Source organism: Phyllopteryx taeniolatus, chromosome 12 (genome assembly GCF_024500385.1).
Source record: "Phyllopteryx taeniolatus isolate TA_2022b chromosome 12, UOR_Ptae_1.2, whole genome shotgun sequence".
NCBI lineage: Eukaryota > Metazoa > Chordata > Actinopteri > Syngnathiformes > Syngnathidae > Phyllopteryx > Phyllopteryx taeniolatus.
The window spans coordinates 14537701-14559875 of NC_084513.1; the positions used below are offsets into that span (position 1 = coordinate 14537701).

At 42.4% G+C, this 22175-nt stretch overlaps 2 protein-coding genes across 3 annotated transcripts; one reads left to right on the top strand and one right to left on the bottom strand.

Annotated features, from left to right (window-relative positions):
• Positions 1-948: 948 nt before the first annotated feature.
• Positions 949-14870, bottom strand: septin10 (septin 10). Its single transcript, XM_061792424.1, has 10 exons — positions 14703-14870; positions 13121-13235; positions 11787-11982; positions 11503-11689; positions 6412-6573; positions 6235-6331; positions 4995-5163; positions 4776-4908; positions 3923-4101; positions 949-2014 (listed from the first exon to the last, which is right to left on the bottom strand). The coding sequence occupies exons 1-10, from the start codon at positions 14730-14732 to the stop codon at positions 1999-2001; spliced, it is 1284 nt and encodes a 427-aa protein (XP_061648408.1). The 5' UTR covers positions 14733-14870; the 3' UTR covers positions 949-1998.
• Positions 14871-15184: 314 nt separating this feature from the next.
• On the top strand, positions 15185-21377 carry sowahca (sosondowah ankyrin repeat domain family Ca). 2 transcript variants are annotated; one of them, XM_061792423.1, is made up of 4 exons: positions 15185-15817; positions 16558-16940; positions 17949-18278; positions 19614-21377. In XM_061792423.1, exons 1-4 carry the CDS (start codon positions 15499-15501, stop codon positions 20073-20075), a joined length of 1494 nt encoding a protein of 497 aa, XP_061648407.1. In that variant the 5' UTR covers positions 15185-15498; the 3' UTR covers positions 20076-21377. The 2 variants fall into 2 exon arrangements, with proteins under 2 accessions (XP_061648407.1, XP_061648406.1); XM_061792422.1 differs by having other exon boundaries at positions 15189-15817; positions 17949-18338.
• The last annotated feature ends 798 nt before the right edge of the window (positions 21378-22175 follow it).

Sequence of the window (22175 nt, forward strand, 5' to 3'; positions counted from 1 at the left end):
GTCGGAATCGTGTGAAGACATTGAAAACCATACATCTCTTTTTTTTTTTTTTAATACTGCTTGGCCTTAAGCCCAGGCACGTGCACACATAGCCGCTAGCTGGTGCTCAAGCAGCTGCTCATTTGCCCATATTATTTTCAATCAAAAATAAATAAAAATTTACATTATTACTACTCGCTCGTTCCTGTCAGAGCCGATGCTGCCGATTATGAAAATATGTTTGGGCAAACTTCAAAATCATTCACTGCCAGCTGTTTTCAAGGCAGAGCTCCCAGTATTGCCAGCCATCCTACAGCATTTTTGACTTTGTATTTTTTTTTACTTTCAGGGCTCAGAGGATGTTTGGGCTCTACCAAGAGTCAAATTTAAAACTCTTAACTTTTTACCATTCTTTAGTAATAGGCAGTAGAACATGTTGGCTTTACGAAAAAGCTGAGAAAACGAGCTTTTTGTGAAAAGAAACATCACGCATAACAGTGACTTCGACACTTTTTTTTTTGTGGCACCCCAAACTATAGAAACAAAAACAAGACTAAGGGAGGGCTTTTGCTGGCAAAATTAATAACTTTGGTAGAGCGATACTATTAAGAAACACTATGTGAGTGCCGCTAACTCACAGCACGGCTCAAGTTGAACGTCGGTGTTTTTTTTTAAGAGTTCGTCTTTCACTACATGAACTACATTTCCCCCACCCACAATCGCAACACACTTTCTACTTCCTACCACGACACTTACTGTTACCATACATACTGCATACATACTCTTTGAGGTGCCTAAACATGTCCACCTTCCGTGTTATCATCTCTCACCAATAATCGACATCACAAGATGAAATACACTGCCTAATCTTTATCTTTTGCTCGAAAGCCTTGCTGATCTCAAATCCAAAGTGTGAACGGTTGGATTCCAGTTGACAATAGACGTCCACGGCAGTGAAAGAGACAAACCTCCTGAGTAACACTGTTTATTTCATAAATACGTGTAGTACAAATATAAAAAGTTTCCCTCCATCAAGCATCAGTGTTTCACTGCGTGTACAAGCACAAAGTGTTTGTTTTTTTCCCCCTACAGTAAGATGGACACACATAAGGCACGTGTAACACATGTGGAACACAAGTGTAAGTGTATAAAAGTGTCACGATAAGAAAGCAGCACCACTGACTTGTGTTCAAATGCTACGAGGTGCGAGTCTGGGGATTTTGTCCCAAACACGAGTGCATCAAAGTACAGTACTGTTCCCTCTCATTCTGCGTCTCCTCCTCCCACTTTTCTTCCCCCATGAGTCAGCGCTGCTGTGCACACTTAACCAAGTGCGTGTCAGCACAAACAAGGAGAGCAAGTGAAACGCAACAGTATAGGCTACGTATGTAAATATGCTGTAACCCTTTCAAAGTTGGGGAAACATAACTTAGTTAAAAGTTCAAACTTGCTGAGGCATTGCTTGTAGCTTTCTGAAACACTGTTGAAAGGTTTATATAGTTATTAAAATATCAGATCAAAGATTGATGCACACAAGATAATTTTAAGGATGATTGACACTTAATGATCAAAGATGTCTATTGAAAATAGTAAAAATACTGTTGTTGTGTAGCAGCCACTCTGCGTGTGACTGGATTACAATATCAAAGACATGAATGTACCATTAAAACCATTACAGGTCCATTATTAACCCCAAACACAAGCGACCACGCGCTTCTAAAACAAACGAAGGAGGGTATCATGGAGAATATCATAAAAGAATACATACACAAAAGAAAGTTTAAAACCCACACATTAGATTAAAAAACAACAACAACAAAAACAAAGTGTACACATGAAACGTATTGTCTTAACTTTGGCACATAGAACACACTAATGAGTTGCTGGTGGTGATGAAGAAGATGATGATGATGATGATGATGATGATGGCGGGGGGCACTTCAGGTTAGTGTTTGAGACTGGCCACAAAGATTTGGGAATGATGTCGCTGGTCAGACTGGAGTTTCTGTCCTGAATTCTTCACATGAAGCCAGAACTAGTTTCGGAAAAAGAGAGGCAGCAATGTAGTGACAATCAGTTTTAAAGCAGCAAGTTTCATAATTACAATTAGATTTCTTTCTTTTTTTTTGTCGAGGGGTCACAAAGAGTTTCCCATATTTTCAGCTCAAGATGCAAATTAGAAATGTGCTTCCACCCGAGGTACACACAAATGAGGGCAGATGTAAGCAATTCCCTCCCTCGTGATCAAAGTCAGCAAAGTCCTGATTCTCAGATGTATCGAGCATAGTGTGGCATTAGTGGCACTGGTGGTACACACATACACTCTCGTGGGATGCAAAAGAAGCAAGGAATTCAATAGGCTTTACACGATCAGGATTTTTGGGGCCGATCACCGAGTTTAAAAAAACGATAACCGATCCGATCACAAGATGGAGAAATGTCTAATTAAATGACTTGTTCATTTACCGTATACACTTGTTTACTGTACACTGAGCATCTTCAATAGGCATTCGCTAGCATTTTAGCCAAAATATAAAACATCAATGACCTCTAGGGGGCATTCAAGGATTGGCCACTGACTTAAGTTTAAAGTTCAGTCAGGTCAAACTGCTGACGTTTTTTCACCGACAAGATCAAAATAAAATTAAAAAAATCTAACTTTATTGGCCGTCAGGTTTTTACAGTCAGACTATGTCAAGTCACGTGCCAAGGCTAAAAATAAACTAGCTTTTGGATTCAAAAATAGACGACCACCGACGCGGAGTAAAAATCTTTTGCAGAGATGATCAATGACATCATTGATCGGATGGGAAAATTATGACATCAAAGCCGATCAGCGGATATGCATAAAATGCTAATTATCTGATGATACCGAGCAAGCCAATCAGATTGATGTAAAGTCTAGAATTAAATATTCAAACTTGTCATTATGTTACAGCGGTTTCAATTCTTCCTCCCCCCTTAAAGCCAGTACAGTACATTTGTTAAGTGCAGTTTAGTTGATCTTTTTAGTGTGATACATGTGCATTTTTTTCCTTTAACGAACTGTTTGTTTATTTAGGTACAATTTTTATTCAACTTTTATGTGCAATAAATTTTACCTGAATCTTTAAATATGTTTTTTATTTATGTTAATGTTCAAACTGTAACATAATGTCACAGTGGCTTACAATAATATTAAATATACTTTTTGGGGAATAAAACCTCTGCCTCATTTATGATTGACATGATTGACACTACCTATTATGTATGGGCTTACTATGTATTGTTTTTTCAGGTGGCATTTAATGTAAGGGCTTGCGAACCGCTTTAAAAGATTATCCTGAGTGATTCTGTGTTGTTCATTGTGTTAAGAGTGATTTTTCCTACCCGATCTGCTCGGAAAACACTCGGGTCCGACCACCGTAAATGTTAAACCTGTTCAATGTTTAAACTCCCAAATCCCAACAAAGTGTTTTTGAACTGATGCATCTCCATGAGAGACTAACATCTTTGTGTTGTATGTTGGGGAGGAGCAAAGTTGTTGCTGCCACCGGGGGTTGTTTGTGAAAATGTACACACACGCACACACAGGTAAAATCAGGTAAGATGTTAAAAATCAGTATGTGTGTACCCCGCTTTAGTCAAATACATCATGCAGCTGTTGATCAATATTCATCTGCTTGTGATTACAGCGACACTCAAACCACAACACCCTCGAAATACCCTGTTTAAATATACCCTAGGGATGTTTTTATAGCATTCACAGCACTTCAAACTTGTTTTAAGGTCTTTAAACACACCTTTAAAAGAATACAAACCCATTCAAACCTATATAATATATTAAGAGAGAGCAAGAGCAATGGATAACACAAAAACATCATACAAACAGTCCAACGGCGATATAGCGGGGGTTTACTATATTCGAGGCAAGTAGAAGCGAGTACATCAAAGTCTTCCTTACTTCTTACGGTCTTTGTCCTTCTTGCCGTTGGCGGTGAGGCTTTGGGCCTGCAGCAGCTGAGCGGCAGCGCGTCTCTTGCCGAAGGAGCTCTGGTCTTCCTCCAGGAGTCGCCTCTTCTCCTCCAGAGCCGACTTCTCCTCGGCGTGGAGGCGCTTCAGCTGCTCAAAGCGGCTCTGCAACTGAAATGTGGAGAGGAGGACCAAGCTGTGGTTATTAAAAAAAAAACAATCCCTTTACTTATAGAAAAAGATTTCTACAACATTCCAACCTTTTGTGCTATTTATGTTTTTCCCCCTTCTGGGATTTGCTTAATTTCTCCTGATCCCAAACAAGCGTTTAAAATGTTTTTCTCAGGATTAACCTGCCTCTACTTCTTCAAAAATAATTTGGTTTTATTAAAATATATACAGGGGTGAAAAGCTCGGTCATCCACGAGGGGCTCAGAGTAGAGCCGCTGCTCCTCCACATTGGGAGGAGCCAGATGAGGTGGCTCGGGCATCTGATTAGGATGCCTCATGGACGCCTCCCTTGTGAGGTGTTCCGAGCACGTCCCACCAGAAGGAGACCCCGGGGACGACCCAGGACACGCTGCAAAGACCATGTCTCCCGGCTAGCCTGGGAACGCCTCGGGATCCCCCCGGAAGAGCTGAATTAAGTGGCTGGGGAAAGGGAAGTCTGGGCTACCCTGCTAAAGCAACAGCCCCCGCGACCCGACCTCGGATAAGCGGAAGAAAATGGATGGATGGATAAATATATACAATGCTCTTTAGACAAAAAAAATTGTAAAAAAAATCAATAAAATCACCATGTCAAATAAGTCAATAAAATGGCAATGACACCAGCAATTTCTGACCTCTCGCTCTGCATCCTTAAGCTCCGCTTCCTTCTCCTTGACCCTCTGCACAAACATCTGCCGCATCTCGTCCTCTCTCCTCTGCAGCTCCACCAGGAACTCGTGACGCTTGGCTTCGTAGGTCTGCTGCAGACTGCACACGGACACACACAGACATTCGTACACTCAGTTTTTTTGGGAACACCCAGATTCAGCCGTGATTGTAGGGGGGTGGGTCACCTGACGGGTTTGCACTCCGGGTCCGTGTCCTTGAAGCCCATCTCCTCCAGCTTGCAGCGTCTGTACAACTCGTAGTGGCGAGTGTGCGTCTGCTCCCTTAGGTCCTCCATGTTGACGCAGATCAGCATCTCCCTCAGCTTCACAAAGTCGCAGTGGCTCTCGTTCTCCACTTTAGTCACAGGGACACACTGGTATTATTATGGGATGGCAGGCAGACAAGCATGGCGATAGTGATATATCACATGGTCCACATATACAGGGTTAGGGTTCTCAGTTGACGACAGAGGTCCGTTTCAACAGTGGCGACGTGACACAAATCTGTACTCAAAGTCAGAATGACTAATGCAGCAATAAAGTCAGTAATCACAGTGTAGCCGCTCTAATTTCTCCACATTTTATGTGACAGTTATTCTAAAATTGATCAAATTACACACAACACCGCATTATATCAACATGAGAAAAAAAGCTTTGTTTTTTCTAGACGTTTGCAAATTCACCAAAGAAAAAAAAAGAAATCAAATGTAAAGTGTTCCCCTGCTATCCCCCCCCCCCCAAAAAAAGTATTTCGATGCAACAAGGTGGCAGAAAAGCACCACTTTTGTCCAAATGAAGCTCATCAACACTAACAGGTTTTTAGTGAATAACAGAGGAAAGATTTAAAAAATGTTTAAAAAAGCAAATACATGAACCCACAAGGAGGGAATTGTGAATATTTGGAGTAACTCTGAGCATAAATATTTCCAGCCTGAGCTCAGCTGCATCCTGTTTTCACTGAGCATTTCCGACTATTTAATTGAAGTCCTCCCGTGGTCGGCTTTGGAAGGGCACACACGCGTCTATATAGCGTCTCACAGTTTTCAGTGCATATCAGAGGACAAAGCATGACGCATGCATGAAGTCAAAAGAATTGTCTGTAGACCTCTGAAACGGGATTGTCTCGAGGCACAGATCTGGGGAAGGGTACAGAAACATGTCTAAGTTGTCGTTATAAGGTGTTGCGTGTCAGATTTTCAAGGGACATTTTAATTAATTAAACATCAAGATGCACTGTATTTGGGTGAAAAACATTTGTTGGCAATTAATATAAATCAATGAAATAAAAAAACAGGCTAAAATATGCATGTCTGTAACTGAGCGTTCCTTCTTTTGCCTAGACGCGCTGTTCATAACCTCGACTGCTGTAACCGAGGACCCCTTGTGCACATTGCTCACTCGAGTTGATGGCCATCCACAAACCCACCTTGGACGACCCCCCAGGGGTACTGACGAGCCTTCACCATCTTGTTGCCCACGGCCACTTCTTCCGTGCTGCCCACCACAGCAAACGGCAGATGGCCCTGAAACACAAAAAATACTAGACTTGTACTGCAGAGCTCACGTGGAGGGTGACGCCTCACGGGGCCAGACGCCCGCTTACGTTCATAGCCGTGTTGACCTTGGCGACGGTCTCGTCATCCAGGGGGAACTGGTAGATCTGGACGCCGTTGCTCACCAGCTCGCTCATGATCTTGATCTTGAACTTGTGCAGTTCACTCTTACTGATGGTGTCTGCTTTGGCAATGACGGGGATGATGTTCACCTATACGATGACATGAAGTATAAAGTTCATTATCATAGGATTAAAGACGCGCGTTAGATAATTGAAGATTTGATCAATTTAAGTGAGGATCACAAAGATACAGCGTTGTTCCCAAGCTATTAACAATTCGTTGCTTTCATGTTCATCACCTATTTGCTGATTTTTTTTAGGGCACCCTATCCTCTGTTATTTGGTGAAAAACGCTGTTTTGGTTCTCTTTCTGAAATGCTACAAGATGGGCCCAAAGTCCTGTCTAACATAACAGTAGTAGTGTTCATCTTGAGGCATCTTGGTGCCAAGGAACTTTTTTAAAGTGAGGTGAGCACATCCCATTTGGCCAAAGCCCATCCATTTTCTGAGCCGCATTCTCCTCACGAGGGTCGCGGCCGTGCTGGAGCCTATCCCAGCTATCATCGGGCAGGAGGCGGGGTACACCCTGAACTGATTGCCAGCCAATCGCAGGGCACATACAAACAAACAACCATTCGCACTCACATTCACACCTATTTAGAGTTGTCAATTAACCTACCACACATGTTTTTGGGATGTGTGAGGAAACCAGAGTGCCCGGAGAAAATCCACGTAGGCACGGGGAGAATATGCAAACGTCCACCGTGCCTGGCCAAAGCCCAGTCTAAGAAAAAAGTGGCACCTTTGGCACCATCTGTGGCATGCATAGGCAATTATTTTTTTTGTTTTTCCAGTGGAACCATAATTTAACAGACCCCAATTTAACAGACTACAGATTTAACAGACATAAAATAGTGTCCAGTTGAAACTCAAAATTATCCCTTTCATGCACCTGTGAGGAAAGTTTAGATAATCTTTAAGTGTTCAAACATTTTAAAGCCTCTTTAAATTTAGTTACAATAGTTTTGTACTATATTGCGTGTTTTTAGCCTACAAAAGAAGTACAAGACTATAATTATGTACTGTACTGGTGTTTTTAGACCATAAAAAAGTGCTTCAATTTAACAGACAATCGGATTTAATGGCCAACCCCTTCCCCCTATTAGTGCGCTAAATTGAGGTTCCACTGTATAAGTTTTAGGGGGAATCAATTACTCGTTGATTTTTGCTATTCACTATTTGCTCGATCCTTATTTACTGCACGTTCAGGGATGTTCAATGCTAAAGCAAATTCCCTGTAAATCTAAGTTGATTATGATTATTTTTGTGTTGAAAGGACATCCAAGATGTTGCAGTCACAGGAACCAGACACTTTTGCAGGACCATTATTGTGCATTTAGCTCACTGGAATCGTTGTGTCAATTTAGTTGTGGGTGATTTTCAGGACTGGAAAAAGATCCTGCTTGGGGAGTTAAGATACTTTTGACCGGTCCAGGAAACTTTGGGGAACTTTAAGCATGATGTTTCTTCTCTACAGTGTGCGATGTGAGCAGGAGGAGATCTTTTGCAATACTTAGTTTGTGAGACTGCTAAATATTGCATTAAAGAGGCAGACTCAATAACAGACTCAAGTATCATCAAAAGTGCACGCACATGAAAATGTGTACTGAGGTTATTTGTGGCTCAGCAGCCCACTCTGCTGTCCGAGCCACACCACATTCCTGTCTGTCTGTATGCGTGTGCGTCATTTTGTCAAGCAGAGGAATGTTTTTTCTGCTCGAGCTTCTGGTCAGACACACATACAAAAACACAAGTGATAGCAGACCACAAAACAACAATCTGCGTGGCTGACTCTCTCTTCAGCAACAAATGTTTTTCTTCGCCTGTCTGTTTGTCTGTCTTTCTGTCTGTACAGTGACACAAAAGGACAACTCGAGTGTGTGTCTGTGTGTGTGTGTGGTGACATTCCAGCGCTTTTTTTGTGTGACTCTTTTCACACGCAAATCCTGGGCTCCTGGCACTTCCCGGCAGTGACACACAAGAGAGCATGGGAAAGGTTGTGACCACCGCCACAATCATGGGGTGGGAATCTCTCGCCACCTCACAATATGATTACAATTCAGAGGGCTACAATTCGATTCGATGACCCATGTAGCTTGAATCAATGCTTAATCTTGCTCTACAAATGAATGTTTGTTTTCCTTACACATTGAATCCATGACAAGTATGTGACCACTTCGCTATTAATGTGAGTGATGTGTAAATTGACTTGCGTGTTATAAGACTGTGATAGAGCCTAACTCAAAATACTAACGATTACAAACACTGATGAGGTTTTTGCCACTGAAAAACACAATCTTTGTTGAGTTAGGTCTGACAGCTGTTTTGAACTCATTTTTGGGTGCGCAATCCAAAACTGATCTCAGTTTTTCTCTATCACGTCAAGTTTTTGAACAAAGGAAATATATACCTATGTAAACAAAACACTAAGATGGAATAGTTACAAGCTTTGACAACTAAAAAAAACCCGCATAAAACAAAATAGAACTTACAATGGTATGCCCATGGTTACAAGGTTAAGAGAAAAGGCAGCACAAATCCTCTTAATTCCTACTATGCTAGCTTTCTTGTTTGCAGTATTGATAACGGCACACACCTCTCACCGCACTGTCTCAATTGTGCATTGTAATTGTGACTGAAAAAACAAGCTGCCACGTAGCTGTAGATAACTCAAATTGTAATCAGCTTGCAAGTCTTACTACAGCTAATCAGTGGAATTTTGCTTATCTGGAGGGTAAGCTGTGGAGAAAAAACTGGACGTGCTACAAAAAAACTGACTGCAATTTTGGAATCAGCATGCCAATGTTAGTTTTAATCACCATTTTTTTTCCTAATTGTTCCCCAGTGTTTATTTGAATATCGTTTTATTATATTTTAATTTTTTTATTGGGAGGCTTGAACGGAATGCATTATAACTGCATTAAAAAATATATATATATGTTTTTTTTTTTTAAACAAAAATTATTGAATAAGCAGGGATAAAACTGCCAATAAACGTTTTTTATAATTGACAAATGAAAAAAAATTGGGGGAGAAAAAAAAAAAACTACTGTATTTTCATGACCATAAGACACAGTCTCAGTTACAGGGTTTATTTCTGTATTCAACATATAAATAAGGCGCCCTGTATTATTGGGCGCAGGCATGGTAAAACATACGCTATCTTAAAACATACGGTAGCATGCATGCACGCTAAAACAATGTTTTTAAAAAGGCAGTGGGAGCAAAACTGAGTTTGGTTGTACTTTATTGAAGTATTTAACAATGTACTCCACGTTATTTTTTGATCAATCCTCATCCACAAATCCATCAAAGTCCTCATGTTCTGTATCCGAAATGAACAGCTGGGCAAGTTCTCAATCAAACACGCCAGGTTCCCTCTCGTCATTGTCGGAGTCAGTCTCGTTGCCGTGCGGCTCCTCAGAAATGATGCCGGCTTTTACGATAGCTCGGACAACAGTGCAAGCAGACACGATAGCCCAGGCATCCGCAATCCATTCACAAATTGTGGCGTAACTCGCCCGGCGCTGCCTCCTAGTCTTAGTAAAGGTGTGTTCGCCATCTGTCATCCATCACTTCCACGCCGCTCGCAACTTCACTTTGAACGCCCAGTTTACACCGATGTCCAGCGGTTGGAGTTCCTTCGTCAAGCCTCCTGGAATAATGTCAAGCTCAGAGTTATTGCACTCAGTTGAATGGTGACTGTAGAGACGCTTCTCCCGGCTGTTCTTTGCTCATTAAGCCATTGCTCAAGTTGGTCTTCAAACTCGGGCCACCTTGCCTTGTTTCCGCGGAAACTCAGCTTTGTCTTCTTGACTTGGCGAAGCCCGTTTTCCTGCTTCCTCCACTTGCCAAACATGGATTCATTGATCTTGAATTCTCTCGCGGCTGCTCAATTCCCATGTTCCTCCGCGTAACTAATAGCTTGTAGTTTAAACTGTGCTTCGTAAGCGTGTCTCTTCGTAGGTGCCATTTTCGGGTGTCCTTAGCTAAACCGATGCACATACCAGAACTATATACCTACTGGGGGCGTGCCTTCAGCGTCCTCTGTCACGCGCACACTTCCCCCTTTAACGTCCGCATGCTGTCCTCAGTCACGTCCGCCTTCCTCTATATAAGCAGTGTGTCGGGAGGAAATGCTCCCAGTCAGTCCAGCGGAGCGCTCATTAAAGTCACACAACAACACTTACAAATTTTGGAACTCGGTGCACACGTAAGGCGCGCCGCATTATAAGGCGCCCCGTCCATTTTGGAGAAAATTTTAAGACTTTTAAGTGAGCCTTATGGTCGTGAAAATATGGTAAGTGAATCCGTGGTGCTGAACCGCAAGTATACGGGGGTCCACTGCAATGGCATTTCCAATAATTTCAATTGCAAAAGATGATTTGAGATACCATCGTTTTGAGTTATGAGCGTGGCCCAGGAACAAATTAAATGCGCACCGCAAGGCACCACTGCACATGCATCTGTAATTTATTTCGCTTGTGGGAAAGATTAGTGGTTCCAATACTGTTTTAAAAGTACTGAGTAGTCACACAGTAAGAAAAAAGTTTATTCATAGAAAAAATCTCAGCATGTTAAGATGCATCAATTAGCCCCCTGAATCATAATTGAATTAAATTGGGAAGTTGAGAGAGATTCCCACCCCCAGTATTTTGCAGTGTCCTTCCAGTGACTTTAAAAAGTAAACAAGCAGCCACAATACTCTTCTTGAAGCACACAGGCTCACCCACAATGTTAATACGGTGGCTGTTACCAGGCATAGTAATACAGTACGCTGCCATCAAAACATCATTGTATGCTAAGAATTTCTCAGATAATCCCTCTGCTTGGGAAGAAAGTTGACAGTGACCCGTTACATTTTTTAACAAACATCAGCCCAGTAACAGCACTGATTATTTTAAATAATCCAAGCACTGTAGCTAGCCCAAGTGTCTATTTGTTAGCTCAGTGCCATTTTCCCGTAGCCTGCCAATTACAGGTATCTGAGAGCTATTAGCATCCAACCAATGTTCCTACCTTGCTGTCCAGTTTCTTCATGGTGACCAGGTCCAGGGACTTGAGGGAGTGGCCTGAGGGGGAGATAAAATACAGACAGGCGTGCACCCGCGAGTCGTGGTAGTTGAAAAGGGAGCGCTTGATTTTGAGCTCTTCCTGCAGATAACTCTCAAACTGCCTGTCAATGTAGTCCACCACCGGCTGATAGCTACAAAACAGAGACAGAAAGACAGACAGACGGTTGATGGTTAACGGTGGTGCCGGGCGGCCACAAATCACACGCTCGCTCCCGGCGAATCTCTGACCTCTCCTGTTTGTTCATTTGGTCTCCGAATCCCACCGTGTTGACCACGGTGAGGCGTAGTCGCACGTTACTCTCCTGCAGGTCATAGGTTTGAGCCCGCAGCTTCACCTGAGGCTCAAAGTGGGACGACACAAAGTTTTCAAAGTTGGTGTTGAACAGAGTGTCCATCAGGGTGGACTTGCCGATACCAGTTTCACCTGAAGACAGAAAGAAAGAGACAAAGACTGATGACCAAAGCCTTAGTGACAACATAGGTGACAAATGTCTTGTTTGTTAAATGAAATTACCTATAATGTACTTCAAGGGGCTTTTATTTGTTCAATTACCCACTTTACAGTACCAGGAATCTATTCGGACCTTTATTTGTATAATACTTATTTCATACTAATAATTGCAGTGCTACTTCATTTTACTAATATTTTTCACAACGACAGATACATTGTCAAAAGAGGTATAGAGCAGGACAATTGCTTTCTTTCTTCCATGAACATCATTATTTCTAGCTCATTGTTAAAACGTTTTAATGATTTTTGTTCCGGCGGCACGGTGACCGACTGGTTAGAGCGTCAGCCTCACAGTTCTGAGGACCGGGGTTCAATCCCCGGCCCCGCCTGTGTGGAGGTTGCGTGTTCTCCCCGTGCCAGCGTGGGTTTTCTCCGGGCCCTCCGGTTTCCTCCCACATCCCAAAAACATGCTTGAATTGGAGACTCTAAATTGCCCGTAGGTGTGAATGTGAGTGCGAATGGTTGTTTGTTTGTATGTGCCCTGCGATTGGCTGGCAACCAGTTCAGGGTGTACCCCGCCTCCTGCCCGATGATAGCTGGGATAGGCTCCAGCACGCCCGCAACCCTAGTGAGGAGAAGCGGCTCAGAAAATGGATGGATGGATGGATTTTTGTTCCAGAATGCAACATGTTACATTCTCTTAATCTCTTCAAACCCCAATGCAAACTTCTGCTTTACATTCTCACATTTTTCCTTAAGCCAGGAACTTCTTTTTGTCATCTAGTTAAAGATTTTCCCATGAAACAGCTAGTAAAGCCCGAAACAAAAGATGCACTGCCATACATTCATGCAGTATTTAGAAAACTGAAACATAAAACTCCAACGAAGGTGCATACATATCGACAATATGATAATTAAAGTGACAAAAGTTCATGTTTTAACATCATTACTGTTTACTCTGGTTGTGACCTTACTTAGGTTAAACGCCTCCAAAAAAATATCATGACATGTGTCTTACTCCCAGTATATCCTTAATTGGGATTATATTGAAACATTGCTGTCCATGTAAATGTATTTTTCATATTTACAGTATGAATGTCAGGCAGCATACCGATGCAGAGAATGTTGAAGCAGAACCCCTGATCGGTGGATTTGTTGACTAACTGGTCTGGGAGGCTGTCAAAGCCGACGTGGCCTGCCAGGGAGAGAGGACGGACTCCCTTATCCTGAACACGAACACACACACACACACACACGAACACACAAAATAAAAGTTTTCAAAATGTGTTTAAGTCATCAATTGCAACCATCCACTAAATTGAAAACACAGATACACACTACAGAAATGGAAAACAAAAATTGCACATCATCAAAGACCTTAGTACTGCTGTGCTGTATATTCTGATCATTTAGACCAGGGGTGTCAAACGGACGGCCCGGGGGAACCGATTGGAACCCCTGTCGAACCGGCAACGGGGATAGAGAACACATCCACTGCTATATTTCAATACAGTAACTATTGTTGCTAATTTTGTCCACTGGAGGGTGCACTGACAACCACTTACCACTTAAATGACATTCTGAAGTTGGCTGCAACTCAGGATTTTAATACCGATATCGATGCACTTGTGAAGGGTAAAGGTTTCTGGAGCAAAGTAAACCTTCTTCGTGTAAAATGCTGTGCCACTTTTGCAAGATACTTTGGTGAAAATAAATACCTCCTGTATAAATATTTTAAGACGGAATATTGCAAAATAACAGTCAACAGCTTCAGTCCAAAAGAGGTTGGCTTGTCGTGGGAATGTTTTTTTATGCGCTGCCACAACTTGTATGTATTCAGAATCAGAATCATCTTTATTGGCCAAGTATGTCCAAAAAACACAATGAATTTGTCTCTGGTAGTTGGAGCCGCTCTTGTACGACAACAGTTGCGGCTGTTAAGATTTCCAGAAATGTGTGTAAATTTCTTTAAATCTAACTAAAGTTGTTTTAGAAACAGTCCATACACAAATCCACTTTCATCTGTAAGTTGCACATGTGTAAAAGGAAAAAAAAAATATTCACAGTACTGTTAAAAGGGCAAGATTGTTCATATGATTTGCAACAGGATAATAACAATTAATAAATGTGAATATTTTCCGAATGTACTTGTAATTATTTGCACCAAAATCATGGTGGGGGACTTGGAATAGTTGTTATTTATAGCTTATTAATACACAAATACAAAATACTGGTCTGGCCCACATGGCCTCAAACGGGGGTGATTGTGGATCCTGAACAAAAATGAGTTTGACCCCCTGATTTAGAGCTACAACGCGTTGATAGTTGCAGTTTCGGTGTAACTAACTCCATGTTTGAATACCAACGTTGACTGCCAAACTTCACAGCAGTCAGTTGGATGACGTTGATTGCTACTTTCAAGGCAGCTAACGCCCCTCTGGCAAAGCCCTTTTATGAGGCGATGAGCGAATCATTTTCTTCGTTACAATTTGGCGTGAATACGTACAGTTACATACACGCATTTTGTTTTGTGTTAACAAACAATATTATCTTAACGGGAACGTTACTTAATTTACTATAAGGAGAAGTTGTGCTCGTTGTACGGCTAGCTAAGTTCACTGTAGCTCCAGATAGACACTCCCTGCTCGACTAGGATTCTTATTAGAGCGAAGTACAAAGAGATAAATACAAACCGGTTGCCGAGCAACATCGGAAGAAGCCATGTTTTTTTCGATGAAATGTATAATTTCCCCACAGAGATGAGACAAAATACTGTAAAACTTCTTAAAAGAGTCAAATTATTATTTTTTTCCCCCAAAAGAATCCTCCTGCATGGGACCGCCTCACCACGGATGGACAAGACCAAGTTAGAGAAGATAGGATTTAGGTCTCATCTGGTTTCTGTGAATCTACTCAAAAGTCTAATTTAGTGGGAGTTATACATTATATTATTAATGTACACATTGTTCCTTAAATAAAGAGTTAGTGTATAAATGTGCTCTATATAATAATTTATCGAACACATTTTTACACGAGTCCCCTTTCTATTCAAATTGGTACAGTCCTTTCTCTTGTTGCATTCAATGCATTCAAAATGTGGTAGATTTGTAAACTATACAGTTTGACGAACTCACAGTTCATTTTTGTTGTCCACGTTTCTAATAATTTAATGTACAATCAATATCAGTGCCTGGAAAAAAAAACACATTATACAAAACATTGCCTCCCTCAGGTACGACAACAGGCGGTGAAATTGTATACAATAATTGAAAGGTGAATTTACGTGGAGTCTTGTAACGTATCATGATGACGACGGCGATTAATGGCAATGTGCGTCCCCTATCGGTCATCTTTCGAAACTGATCCGCCCGCGATGGAGTAAAGGAGGAGGCCCAGTGAGGATGCTGTCACCGGCTGTCAACAACCCCGAAATGGCAACCGACAAATTTCCAAACGTTTTGGTGTCATGTAATTAATTGATTTGTGTGGATGATGATAATGATGGCGTCCCCGTGTACGGTTCAAGCCGTGCAGGAGTTCCTAATGGAGCGAGGAGGGAGGGTCCAACAGATGGAGCTGATTGATCACTTCATGGCGACCGGGGGTGGTGGAAGTGACCCGTCGAAAGACGAGGAGGTTTTGAGACGCGTCGTGGACACGCTCGGTGTCGTGGAACTGGAAAGCGGCGTGAAATACGTGCGTTTGAGTGAGGACGGGGACAGCCACGAGCACGCAACCGAGTGCAACGGGAACGTGCATCGAACACCGGACAACAGCAACCTCGTCAGCAGCAACGGACAGCAAACAGGTGAGTGTTGATCTCCATGCATCCTCTTTGTTTTGGTTTATTTACAACCTGCCACGTTGACTGTATTCCATTCCATTCTTTTTTTTTTTTGCACCTAAAAAAAACAGTTGTTGATTATTGCGTTCATGTTCAGTGGCCAAATGTTTTGGTGTTAGACAATGTGCATGCATACTGCACAATTGTGCAAGTAGGGTTCACTCTCTGCAGCCTATCTGGTACTTGACACCCCTTGAAAGAAGGCAACATGAAGCTTAATGCAAGCATTGTATTACTGTTATCTCACTGTTGCGCATGGTGTCTACGAATGTATTTTTCATAAGTAAGGGAAACAATGAACAAAGTGAAATATATATTTGTTTGCTTTGCTTTTCTGTACGTAATGTAAATTGGTCTTGTGAGCACAAGTAAATGTTACCTATGCGTTTTTTTGAGAGGCCTATAAAAAGTAAATGTAAATTGTGATTTTCTCATGCACTCCGTGTGTAATTTTATTTTTAAAATATGGGCTCAGTGACTGTTTAGCAGATCCGCCTCACAGTTCTGAGGTTGGGGCTCTCGAGCTCACCCGCGACCCTAGTGAGGATACACGATATAGAAAATGGATAGATGAGTGAATATGGGCCAATAAAGGAACTGCAGAACTCAAATGCCCCCTGGGCTGGACTTTGGTTCGGTTTATTGACTTTGGTAGCATCATCCACAAGTAATGACATTAAAAACCTTGTTCTGTGGTCTGATAGGAGCTACCAGTCTGCCTTCTTGCATTATGGATGACGTCAAGCAGTCCGACAGCTACGACCCACATGAAGCCCCATCCCAGACCAACAAGCTCAGCACTACTCCCGCTTCTGTCGGAGCCGTCGTGGAAGTGAAGCTGAGGGAGAGGAGGCGGCGCGAGTCGGCCCCGGTGATCGGGGTGCCAGATCTGGACCATCCTGCCGCCTTCCAAAGCCAGCAGGTCCGAGGGGCCCGTAGGGTGTCCAAAGGGTCCCAGCGGGCGTTGCTGACCAGCTGCCTGTCTGAAGACGGCACCATAGAAGGCCTGGACCACGGTCTTGATGTCAACACACCAAAAGGGAGCCGCAGGAACTTCATCGAGCTGATGATGAATTGTTCTCCTCAGGTGAGGCTCGAATGTGGATTTGGTTCATGGGTGTCCTGTAGTTGAGCTGGGAACGACTGGGATCTGCTTTGATCCGAAACATGTCAGAAAAACGGCCAAAAAGTTGATCAGTTTTCCTACATCTGTTCTTGAATTTCTTGTTTTGGTTAAAACACAAAGCTAATTTGTTTGCTTTCATAGAGGACTAAGGAAATCAGAAAGTATTCACATTTGAGAGGCTGAAATGGGATAATTTGGACTTTTTAAATTCATACTAAAAATATGGTTCAAATGTTTTCACTTGCTCTCCATTTTGTGTGCAAAAAGATTACTCGCAAGAATAAGATTTTACTGAATTTTTGTGTTGAGTGTCGCCATTTGGCATTGAGTTAAAACACAATGAAAGTCAAACATAAGAGTGAAGTAGCCAGCTGCTACTTCACTCACTCAAAAGTATGCCAGTTTCACTCTTTGGGTCTTTGGCCACTGGAGAGGAGCAGTTAAATGTGAGATCATGATAATATGCACATAAAAGTTAGTTTACTCCTGAACAATTGCAAAGATCAGTTTTATCACACACACACACAAAAGAAGAAGAAGAAGAAGAAACTAGGTAGCACAATGGACTAATGTTTATCACGTCTGCCTTTCAGTCACAGTTTTGAGGTTTGGGGTCACATTCCAAAATCCTGCACGTTCATTGAAGACTCTAAACTGTCGATAGGTGTGATTGTGTGTGTGTGTGAATGGTTGTTTATTTATATGTTCCCTGCGATTGTCTGGCAACCAGTCAAGTTCCTACCCTGCCTTTCGCCCAAAGTCAGCTGGGAATAGGCTCCAGCAATCTGCGAACTTAATGAAGACAAGCACTGGAGAAAATGGATGGATCAGTAGATATAGACTGTGTTGTTGTCTGGAGTATCGTCGTCTGTTTACATAATGACATTTGACAATGGGGAAATGGGAGTGGAAATGAATGAAAATGACATTTTTGTTTCCATCTCTCTACCCCTCTTCCTCCCTCTGCAGGTTCGGCGGTCTCTCATCAGTCGGGGTCCGCGCCTTCGAGACTCGATGAGGAGCGACGGCGACTCGGCGTCTCTCCTCTCCTCGGCCACCGACGAGGACTGCGCCTCGGTGACGCTGGACCCGATGGAGCACGAGTGGATGCTGTGCGCCTCGGACGGCCTGTGGGAGAGCCTGCAGCCCCTCCTGGCTGTGGAGGCCGGCCTGGTGACCAAGAGAGACTTCGTCACCGGCTTCACTTGCCTCCACTGGGCGGCCAAGCAGGGCAAGGCAGAGCTGCTCTCCCAGCTGCTGACGTTCGCTAAGGGCAACGCCGTGCCCGTCAACGTCAATGTGAGGTCCGGCGCTGGATACACACCTCTACACCTGGCAGCCATGCATGGACACATTCACGTAAGATGCAACCGGATTATACAGTAGTGCGAGTCGCTGGAGAAAATCCAAAATCCATCCGTCCGTTTTCTTAATCAGTGGTGATCACAGTGATGTACAATTCATTTAAACACATAAAATGTAAAATTACATTAGCTGAGAACAATAAAACAATCTAAAACCAATAAAGCACTGAACACTTTATTTAGTAAGTCGGGCAAGTCAATTGCAGGGCACGGACGTGCTAACCACTCGCCCATGGTGCTGCCCCATTGAAACCCTTTCATTTCTAATTTGTTTTGTGTGAAATTTCCATGCATTATCAGAAAGGTTTAATGTGATAAAATGATCACAATAACTACTGGATACAATGACGTGCAGCTGTTCACGGGGGAAAGGCTTTGTTCCCTGCAACGAATAGGGAAAATCTGCAATTAAGTGACGCCACCCCTAAAATGATGATGTGGAACTCTTCAACTCCCTTCAGTTTAGTTCTTTAGCTCCAAGGTGGCACAAAGGCGACACTTGTATTGCCTTGTCCTGAACAGAAAAAAAGCAAATAGGTGAGTTTATCAGCAAATTCACTGGAGCTGAGGGTAGGTTCCAAAATCCCAAATCAGGGAATAAGCAAATTCCCGAATGCTCACCCGCAAATATGCAGGGGTTCACTGTACTCAAATATATATTATTATTACTACTGCCCCATTCTTTTGAGAGCCTATGCTGCTGATTGTGGAAACTTCAGTTTGCCACAATGCGGTTAGACCAATGTTTCCCAACCCTTTTATTGAGTCAAGGAAAAATCTCACGGCACACCACCAAACAAAAAGGTCACAAAATGTACGAGGACTGAAATGATGATGATCTCGTCTCAATTTACTCACAAATTGACTTGTTCAGTGTGAAATTTGGCCCTGTTTAATCGAATACAAATATGATGTACTCGCAGGACACCGGACTATATTCTTTTATATAAATGGCACCAGATGGATACACAGGTTTACTGTACCTTCTGCCAATAAAAGGATGGGCATTTAAATGTTCTGCCTGCCACTATATGCCGCTAGTTTAGATGATGATGTATTTGTAATTCATAAATGAATCGGTTCAAAGAAGTTAAGTGAAATTGGGATCATTTCCGGTGGCAGCCCTGATGATGTCCGACAGCACACTTGTGTCCCACAGCACCCTGGTTGGACACCACTAGTCCACTGTGCTGCTTTTGGCAAAATGTTAATAAAAAAGGCAGAGAGGAAGCGTTTTAAATGCATGCTTGTTGTCCTTCTGAACGGTCAGGTGATGCGCGTGCTGCTGTCCGACTGGGAGGCGGACCCCGAGGTGAGGGATTACAGCGGCAGACGAGCCATTCAGTACCTGCCCGCACCGCTGCCTGCAGACCTGCAGGACCAAGGAGCGGTCACCTCGCCGGGAGCCGAGTCCGAACACGCCAACGTCAGTGGCGGCGGGGCACGTGGCTGGAGGTTTCCTAAAGTACTCCAGGGAGCTCTAAACCCGCTGCGCCTCCTTAGCCCACCAGCCGGGGACGCCGAGGAGGTGCTCGCAAATGGGAGGACCAAGGGGGGGATGCTTAGGAAGTCGTCTCTCAGCAAATTGAATGCCCGGCTGCATCGGGGGCGACATAGGGCACAGATTATACATAGCGCCTCCTTCAGGGACACGGGCGAAGTAGGGAGAGGCGATGAGCTTGCCAGCAGCACCCCACAGCGAACACGGCCCCTCTCCAACCTATTTGGATGAAGCTGCTCTAAAGCTCCTAGTAATTTATCATGAGTTTATATTATAGGATTTTTATAACTTCAATTTATTATATATTGTACAGCCAAGCCTTTTTAATGTTTTTAAGTAATTGACCCTGCTTTTCCAGGAAATGCATTAGATTTTTATTCTTATTGTTCAAACCTTCAATAACGGACTAATTTATTTAGTTTTTTTTAATTAATTTTTTTTTTTTGGGATACACTATCTGATTAATTTATTTTAATGACAATGAATGAATGCATCCTTGAATGTGTTTTTTTTATTTTTTATTTGTGGGATGGCGCAAAGGGAAGTTTGTAATTTCACACTGGTGGAAGATTTGATCACTTTAATCAAAAATGGTGTTTAATATATATAGTATGAGGTTTTCCATCCATTTTATTTAATTGTTCAGAATTATTCTTCTTTTATACTTTGGTACAGTTGTTCTATTTGCACTTGTCACTTTCAAGATTGTAAGCACATAAGTGAAGAACTTGCTCAAACTATAACCATGACAACTGCTGTTTAAAATCCTACACAATTAACATTTAAAACCCAGTTCATGTTTCCCTGTGCTTTTCTCTAAAATTACGTGTCATGTGGTTGCACTGATGGGGGATGCTTTGGCTTTGGCCTATTCATATTATTTAAAGACACTAATCGGTAGCACAACCAGGCTGTTTTACATTTTTGTGGAGGCAATATTGTTTTTTTCTAACACACATCAACTCTTAATATTTTTGTTGTTGTGCTTTTTCTGCTACCAAGTATGCATATTCTTCCAAGCATGATTGGAAATGGTGAAATGTTTTTTTCCCCACTTATCTCATATTGTGCCTCTTGAAACCTGCTGAATTAATGTCAGTAAATATGACACGATGAGTTCAGGGACCTTGACAACCAGCGTAGCACACAATAGTAAATATGCAATCAACCAAGCACAGTCACATTCAAGACTCTGGAATGCATTCGTTTTAAAACCGGTGTAACTTGTACAGCTTTGATCATTGGGTGTTTGTAGATAGAATATACTGTGTGATTTGTTGAAGTGCTTGTCATGTATGTGAGCCTTTCTTAAAATGAGGTGATCATTACATTTATACTGCACTGATCACCTCAATTTCCTCAGTTGTACAAATCACCTGGCCTCATGTTGTTGTATAGTAAAAATGTGTGCATCACTTTTCACCTGCATGAGTGTAGGAAACACTGTTTACTTAATACTGTGAAGTTACCATCGGGTAAAAACCACTCTCATTGTTTCCGTCTGTCCCAACCTTAAATGTGAAATAAAGCAATACTTAGTATCGTATCTCCTCATCTTTAATGATGAACTCAAGACACTGATGAGTTAACACGCTCCCTGCTGACATCAGTCTGCCGTTGTCTGGTGAAGCTGAATAATTGATGAGCTGATGTCCAGCAATTGCGCAATACCCACAGCTGACTGTGTAATACTGCTCTCAATATTGTATAAGCATCACTGTGCACCTGTTCACCACATTTAATATGCTTGTGTCATGTTCTCCAGGGCTTCTCATATGCTAAGTCATATAATGTTGAGTCTAATTTTGCTGTGTGGTTTCACATGGCACTGCTTGGTAAATGCAGTAAGTCTTCGGATGTCTTATATTCTCTCCCATCATTTAGACTAAATTAATTTGGGAGATCACTGCATTACTCCAGTCTTTCCAAGAGTTCATAGTTGCTTTAGGCCGCTTTTATCTGTTACATGACTGCTTATTGGGTGAGAGAGAGAGAGGCTGTCTGACTGCAGCTACTGACCTACATACACAGTGATGGGAGTAATGCCTGTTATGTAAATTTCCCTGCCATCTTTTCAGGGAATTGGTGCCATTGGTGCTCTGTTATTGGACTAATCCATATTCAGTCTATCTCCCATTAAGTCCCCAAGAGCGGTATTCAGTGAGTCACACTGACAGAGCCAAATATACAACAAATTGCAAAGAGAGAAGTGGGATCTCTAACTGTATGCAGTGCAATTCTGTAAAGCTACAAACTACAAACAAAATGAGTAAAAAATCCAATCCATCCATTCATTCATTTTCTAAACATGTTCAGGGTCTCATGGAGCTA